The 7,714-nt window shown below is 47.5% G+C and overlaps 1 protein-coding gene across 1 annotated transcript; it reads right to left on the reverse strand.

The window, feature by feature from the left end:
- Window positions 1-182: 182 nt before the first annotated feature.
- MCM6 (minichromosome maintenance complex component 6) lies at window positions 183-6,600 on the reverse strand. Its single transcript, XM_053470829.1, has 17 exons — window positions 6,441-6,600; window positions 5,774-5,920; window positions 5,291-5,401; window positions 4,823-5,072; window positions 4,169-4,334; window positions 3,744-3,889; window positions 3,437-3,587; window positions 3,178-3,319; window positions 2,884-3,025; window positions 2,569-2,676; window positions 2,320-2,475; window positions 2,067-2,195; window positions 1,824-1,985; window positions 1,436-1,568; window positions 1,141-1,305; window positions 699-838; window positions 183-604 (listed from the first exon to the last, which is right to left on the reverse strand). The coding sequence occupies exons 1-17, from the start codon at window positions 6,536-6,538 to the stop codon at window positions 485-487; spliced, it is 2,466 nt and encodes an 821-aa protein (XP_053326804.1). The 5' UTR covers window positions 6,539-6,600; the 3' UTR covers window positions 183-484.
- Window positions 6,601-7,714: the final 1,114 nt, after the last annotated feature.

The raw sequence follows: 7,714 nt of genomic DNA on the forward strand, positions 1-7,714 counted from the left end.
GTAGACACAATGTATCCCAGGACAGTGAAGAAGGCATTTATACTATAACTAAAGCCATAAAAGAGGAGCATCTGACCTGCTCTGTGTACGGCTCTGATAAGAATACTGCTGAGATACAATGTATTCGGTGATAAACAGACACCAAGACAGGAAAACAATTCATACAACTTAAAAAGAAGGGCTTATGTGAATTATTCCATTAAGATTTTAATATTTTTAAACAAATCTACAGCATGTATACTTGGTACAAAAATACAAACATATAAAAGTCCAGCTTGCCAGGCTTTGTCACGGATCTCGACCTTGAAAGATAGTCTGAATAAAACAAGTCCAGAGACGCATCGCTTCTAAGAACATGAAGCGGTCGTATCCCGTGAAGGTTTGGGGTCCCGCAGCGCGCGTTGGACCGAGCCCGAGAAACCGCGAGCAAAGCTTGCAAATAAAAGTCTCATTTTACACTGAAAGCACGCGGACCGCGCACGCTCTAATCTTCCAATATATAGTTGGGGTTCACAACTAAAAACGGGTCTTCATCTTTAGCAACGTCTTCATCGCCAGCCTGACTTCTCAATCCGGTGTCCGAAAGTTCGATTAAGATTTGGTCCTGGTGGGAAAAAACGAATGACGAAATCATAAGTTTGTCCTTTTATTTCCACGTTAAATTTAAGGTATAATTCCCCTTTTCAAGGTTTACTTACATAATGTACAAGCCTGTGTATCACTTTTTCTATGATCTGCTTCCGTTTAACCAGCTCCTCTTCAGAGTCAATCTCAGCTTCAATCTCCTTTAAATACCAATTGATGAGATCGCTTTTCTTCTGGGAGGAATCGTCGTCCTCTGGAATAAAAGAGGACAATTTCTTGCTACAAAGTCTTAAGATTTCGCATCCACGACACAAACAGCGATAAGACCAGCTGGGGCTTCGGTTTCATGAATTATATACTTTTTATACATTTGGGAATTCAAGTTCAGCAACACCCGGTGGTAAAACCAATTGACCTAACAATTACCCACTGATCATACCCTTCATAAGAGATCAAAATATATCCGCACCAAATATCAGAGAAGCATTAGCTGTAAGGACTGTTTTGACCCATACGATTAGTACAGAAGAGAAGGGGTTGTTATCGGCCACTGACCTTCCAGCTTCCGCAACTCCAGAACCAACAAGTTAGAAATGCGCTTGTAGTCGGCAAAGCTGAGGCGCAGGGTGGGCTTGGCGGCGGCATCCTTTGCTTCGTCGCCTGCTTTTCCGTCAATGCCATCCACGTGACCGTTTACGCCATTGGGAATTCCGGCATCTCCTACAACAAGAAGAAGAACAAGAAGCCGTCACTGGCTACTATGTATTAACAAAAATCCTAAATCTCACAAGGAAAGATCGTCTCTGGGTCCAATAAAGTTAATGGGGGAGTTTGATATCCGCTCTCTTACCGTTGACCCCGGTCTGAGCATCCTCTGCCGCTTCGTTTTCATCGTCTTGGTACAAGTTGACATCAGGCGTCTCAACCCGGATGATTGATTTGTTCAATAACCGGAAGGCTTCCTTTACGTGTTTTGGCTGCACCTACGGAACACGACTAAAAGGGTTAAACAAATCCCACCGACTATATGCATTATGAAGGGCCGGGACCAAGTGGACTTCCCCCTGCATAATGCATGGTATGAGAACTTAATACATTGTACAGGGCCGGGTCTGCCCTTCTTGTCTCTTGACATTTAGTACCTTTAAGAGCAATTAAAATAGCTTCGAAGGTTCCCCATTCTTTAAAGTCTGCCTGAAGACCCCCCCGCCAGGTACCGCAGCGAATTAACCTCTGACCTCATCGCTGCAATGCATCCTCGCCATGGACTCCGACAAGCGAATCATGCTCTCCAGCTGCCGCACGGTAATCCTCCAGGCGGATTTTGCCACCCCAGAGCCGTCTCGCTGACGCAGCCGCTTGTACTGCTCCACTATAAAGTCCTCGGACTCTTTAGAGATCTGTAACAGAAAGACGCCGTAAACAAAAAGAACCCGACGGCGGAGGAAGACGGGACTACCGGGGGCTTCTCGCGGGCGCACCTTTGGCTTGAACTGCCTGGCAAAGAGCAGATATCGTCGGACTTCATCCAGGGAATAAATTCTGTCTATCGATTCTTCGATTCTGGAATGCAGGTCCACGATACGCCGAGCGATGGCGTAATCCGTCACCTGGAAGAAGGTATCGATGACATCATCAACCGTGGCTAACATTGCGTACGGTTCTCTACGAAGCCCGTTTCAAACCACAAACATATAGAGATGGCAGATACATAAATAAAAAGAGGAAGCCTACCTCATTGCACTCGTCCACCAGAATGAAGAACAGGTCAAATCTGGACATGATCGGAGCAGACATGTTGACGTTCTGTTTCAGAGACTTCGATCTGTCGTAACGTCCGCCGACGGGATTTGCAGCCGCCAGAATGGATGTCCGGGCATTAAGCGTGGCCTGCAGAGTACAAAAAACAGCTCATCAGGAAAAAAAAGCGCCAAAGGAACAGCATTCAAAGCCCAAATCGTTGAGAAGTGGGAATATCTTTACCTTGACGCCCGCTTTGGTGATTGAAATGGTCTGCTGCTCCATGGCTTCGTGGATGGCCACCTGATCTTTAAGATCCATCTTATCAAACTCATCGATGCAACAAACACCCTGAAAAGTGAAACGAAACTTAACTGCTAAGTACTGGAAGGCGAGAACAAGACAAAGAATTTTACACAAAGTGTTCTAGAAGTTTCCGAAGGTTCTAATATAAATACAAATGATAATCCCAAGGCGCATTCAGACAATTCTTTGGACGCTCTGCGGTGTTAACCTCCAGACAGCAGGTGGCAGCAGAGAGGAGGCTGGGATACTCACATTATCGGCCAGCATCAGAGCTCCGGCCTCGATCACAAACTCGTGGGATTCTTCATCCTTCACAACCGCAGCGGTCAGACCGGCTGCGGAGGAGGCTTTGCCGCTCGTGTACACCGCGCGAGGGCTGAACTCCTCCACGTGCCTAAAGAAAACAAGACAACGTTCACACCAGCACAACTTACTGTATCAGGGGCGGCACAACTGGAGACATCAAGGAAGAACCTGGTCATGGCGACGCTAAAGGTGGAAAAAATTATCCGGCAAGTGACTTTTCAACTATCAGGCTCTACTTACTTAAGAAACTGACTCTTAGCGGTACTGGGATCCCCGACGATACAGACATTGATGTCTCCACGCAGTGACGTGCCTTCCATGGTTGTCTTCGGGACACCCCCAAACAGCATGAGTAAGATACCTCTCTTTATTTCGTCGTTACCTGACAAGCAGAGCGCTGGGTTAGCTCAGTACATTGCGGGGAGCCCGTATCCCAAGCCTTAAAGGGAACCAGGACCGGGAGTAGCGAGCGTGACAGATCTCAACGCCGTCGGCTCACCATGAACAGTCGGGAAGAGGCTGGTGCACAAGTGGTGGTACAAATTTTTGTCTTGGCTCATCTCAAACACCTTCTCCCATTCCTTTACGGACATCTGGTTCTTCAGGCTCTCTGCGGTCAAATCCTCATCGTGGAGATCCTTCCCACCAAACTGAAACAAAAACTCAGATCTAGAGACTGCGGACGTACGACGGACGCGGTTTAATTTAGGGTTCGAGTTATAGCCCTTATAAAGGCTAGGTGAAAAACTACGCTGGGGCCCAGGAACTTTGGGGGCTAAACACGGACGTCACAGCACATGTCATACCCTTGGATTTGTCGGGGAGACGTAACACGCAAGGAAGACCAGCTTGTAGGTCAGATCCCTGACTCCGAGGGCACGCAGGCCGCGCACTCCCTCCGCTTCGTATCCTTCTCCGCCGGCCACACGGGAACTGGTTTCCGCGCGAACACCTGCAAGGGCGACGTGATGGCTCAGAGTTACACATTTATAATGATACTTTGTAACAATGACAAACAGAACGTCCGAGACCGAGCTGTTATCGTAGTGTCTGGCTCGATGCAGATAACACAACCAGGACAGCAGAAAGGAAAGTACCGGCTAAGCTAAAGTGGCCAAGTTAACTAACCAGTGCTGGTTTAGAAAGCCGTTTAACGAGTTAGCGTTCCGTTAACTACCACAAACTATGAGCGGCATGTTCTGCAGCGTGGAAATCCCACCATTATCTGTACCTGGGGTTGCGAGCTGTGTTATATCAGGCACAACTATTAGCGATCCGGTGAAGTCACAGCGATCACCGGCCTGACACGATTCCACGGCCTCCGCTCGCAGGACAACCTCAAGGCTGCGTGGAATACTCCCCCGCGGCAGCTCTGCCTGCGTCTCTTGGATGCGTACCTGTAGGGGAGAGAGGAAAACAATTTTTTTAAAATCTTCTCAAAACTGAGCAGAAACAGGAATTTTAAAATAACTGCCAGGCTACGAAGGAACCACTAACCAAAAAGTGTATTTATAGCTAAGATTTAATAAAATCACAATTTATGATCTATCTACTAAATGATGTTCTAGTTCGGGGCACTAACTCTCCAAACCTTTCATCAGAACTCAGGAAGCCAATCTACTTTCACCTCTTCTGCGAATGGAAACAAACCTCTGAACAAGTCGGGCTGGTGTTAATAGGGGAAAAATCTCCTCAATACCCGATATTTACCAAAAATGGCAAAATAGGAATCCATTTCTAGCCTGAGATCTTTCAAATCCAAAGCACGGCTCACGGGGAACTATCTCAAGAATTACGACATAAGAACGCTCCGGAGAGATTAGGGTTCCGTTATCTTATCAAAGATATTTTGCTCTTTGTTCCCGATCGCGCTTTCTGCGATTACCTTCTGGAAATCAACAAATCTGGACTTGTTGGTGTCCAACATGAACCGCCTCCTGTTGGCGCACACCGGGTTCCTGCAGATACTCGGCTGGGTGTACTTGAACTGCTGCTCCACATCCCTGACCAGCGTCTGGCAGTCCAGACACATGAAGGTGCCGCTGACGAGCTCCGGGTGCACGGGGTGGGTCCGCACGACCTGACCGCTGATACGGAGCAGGGATCCGATGCGCGGGGTGGTCAGCTCCCTGATCCTGAGAAAGGAACGCAGGTCAAGCAGGGGCTCCACAAGTCCTCAGAAATAATTACTCCCCAATGCTATATTCTGCCTTGGGATTCTTATGTCCCAAGTGCATTATTTTACAGTTATCAACGTTAAACTGCAGCTGCCACACTCTGGGCCATTCTTCTGATTTCCTTAAACAAAGCTATAAATTGGCAGCCGCGTCACGATAACACAATCCATCCTTACTTGTGTCTGGTGGGAAGATCTTGAATAGCAACATAAAACTCCTTGTTTTGCGGCACATTTCCGTGTTCTTTGGCGAACGCCCTCACTGCTCTGCACAAGTAGGGATACACTCTAAAAACGGGGAGAAAAGTGTGTTAACGCCAACGCATTCCCGGCTGGGATTTATTTTATATCTAATAAACCGATGTGCATCGTCTGCATAAACAGTTTCCGATCATGAAACACTAATCAGGGGGGCCGCCAACCAGAAAACCTTTATTTTAGTCAATTGACTTATTTATAAGTTATAAAAGTGGGGATCTGAGTCCTTTAATGACCAACAAGCAATCGAGGTTGGGAAACACCGATACACTCCAGAGTACGCATTGTAGTTGGGGAAAGGATGCGTTATTTATTCTTTGTTCCTTTGTATCTTTAATACAGGGACACGTGTCCCGCGTGACACGGAGGTGCGTGAGCCGTCACGCGAGACGTGTTCTTCACCTGTAGAACTCCTCCTGGATGGTGGTCGCCAGCTGCTGATTAAACTGTTCCAGATCCAGAAAGCTGACCAGCAGGGTGTTTCTTTCCGGGCGAACCAACTCCTCCGCGTCGCTCTGGTACTTCACTTCCCCGTCGCCGCCTCGAAACCTGAGGGTTTAATATAAAAGCGGCACGTCAGCATCGCCTGGCATTGTAACGGTTAATCCGCACAACAGTATTTTTAGGACTTTAATGCTGCACGTCAATAAAAAAAACAGCAGAATTAATCTTTAGCTGCGCATGGATGCCAGGGAAAGTGAGCCCAGCCATATTAACCCTTTGGGGTGCCAGGGAAAAGTGAGCCCAGGCATATTAACCCTTTGGGGCATACTAACACTGGGTAACAAGTTATCCTTATTAAGTACCAATCAGGAATAAGCAAGTTAACCCTTGCGGCAGCAATAATATCTGAGTACACACATTAACCCTCTGGGGCACAGGGTAGGTGAGCGCAGTAGTAGCCAAGCGCCACATATTAACCCTTGGCGTAACAACAGTGCCCTATACTCATGTAAAACCTTACAGTAACAGCGGACTGTGTGGCACACGATACACGTCCCCGCCATACTTAAGGGCCCAGACACACGACAGCTAACTGCTTGTCTTTTCCCCCCTGCCCGGCACTCACTCCTCCAAGAAATCCTGGAACAGCTTCTGGCACTTCTCCGCCACCTCATCCTTGACCTGCTGGGCAGCCGCGGCCGCTGCGGGTTCTGTCACATCCATGTTTCGGCGCACAGACAATGGAGGCCGCTACACCGTCAATGCTGCACTTTCGCGCCAAACGCTTGGATCACGTGCCCAATTTCGCGCCACTCCAAGGCAACTCAGAAAACTTTTGTTCGACCAATGGAAAGTTCTGAGTGACAGCAGTGGGCGGGACCCGGCCTTGGGTTTACTTAACTCTCTGGCGGAAAGCTTTGCTGCGGTTACGTATGAGGAGCGCCATCTGGTGGATATTGAAATGTATTGACGCGTGTGCGCTCTGTGCACCGCTGTATGGGGGAACTTATATCTGTGATTGGAGCAGCCTCCGATACATTATACACATATGTAGAATTATTTTATTATCATAATAACTTTAATAATGATATGTTTTTTAAGAAAAAAATACGATTTCAAGTGGAACATCCTCCCAGCAGAAGTGGTAGAGGGTAATACAGTGAGGGAATCAAAACATGGGATAGACATACAGCTCCTGACCAACGACTGATTAAGGTTTGAGTCTTTACAGCAGGAGAAACGGGCGACTAGGCAGGGGCCGGATGGGGCCGATCTGCCCGCAGATTCTGTTTCTCTAATTAATAATGTTATAGTTTTGGATGTTCCCAGGTATGAGCTTTACGTGTCACACGCGTGTGCAATTCGTACTCATTGCTGCCTGTGAAGTGACTTGTACGTCCCTTTAACTTTCCCAGAGTCTGAAAGAAACATTGTAATAAATCAGCGCTATCTGCTTCCCGCACGCGTTAAAAGGGAATAACGGATTCTCTCTTAAGTAAAAGGATTTTGACATTTTGGTTGCAGGTACAGCGTGATATCAAAGCGGCGTTATTTACGGAGCTCAGAAATATGAGCGCGTTCCGAGAGCTGCCTCGCTGATGGATGGCACTTCACGTCCCGGACGATCACCTTGTGCTGGGAGATAAGAGTTTAGACTTTCAGCAGTTTTTTTGGTGGCATTTGGATGGATATCTATAAACCAGAACGACCCCGCCGAGCACCCAACCCATCAAAATAATAATAATAAAGAAACACTGCCCGGCCTAATCAAGGTCTCTGCAGAATGGCGTCAACAAGGAGACTTTTACTGCATTGCCATAAAACAGCCAGCATGGGGACGATGCATGGAGACACAGGGTGAGGTGGCCAAGAGCCAAACTAGCATAACAACTTCACCCC

This window comes from Spea bombifrons, chromosome 7 (genome assembly GCF_027358695.1).
Source record: "Spea bombifrons isolate aSpeBom1 chromosome 7, aSpeBom1.2.pri, whole genome shotgun sequence".
Lineage (NCBI taxonomy): Eukaryota > Metazoa > Chordata > Amphibia > Anura > Pelobatidae > Spea > Spea bombifrons.

Excerpts from the sequence above, each read along its gene's own strand:
- MCM6 (XM_053470829.1), bottom strand. The coding sequence starts at position 6,538 with ATGGATGTGACAGAACCCGCAGCGGCCGCGGCTGCCCAGCAGGTCAAG. Across the intron at positions 5,073-5,290 it reads GATCTTCCCACCAGACACAA|GATCAGGGAGCTGACCACCC; the intron begins GTAAGGATGGAT and ends TTCCTTTCTCAG. Across the intron at positions 2,196-2,319 it reads TGGTGGACGAGTGCAATGAG|GTGACGGATTACGCCATCGC; the intron begins GTAGGCTTCCTC and ends ACCTTCTTCCAG.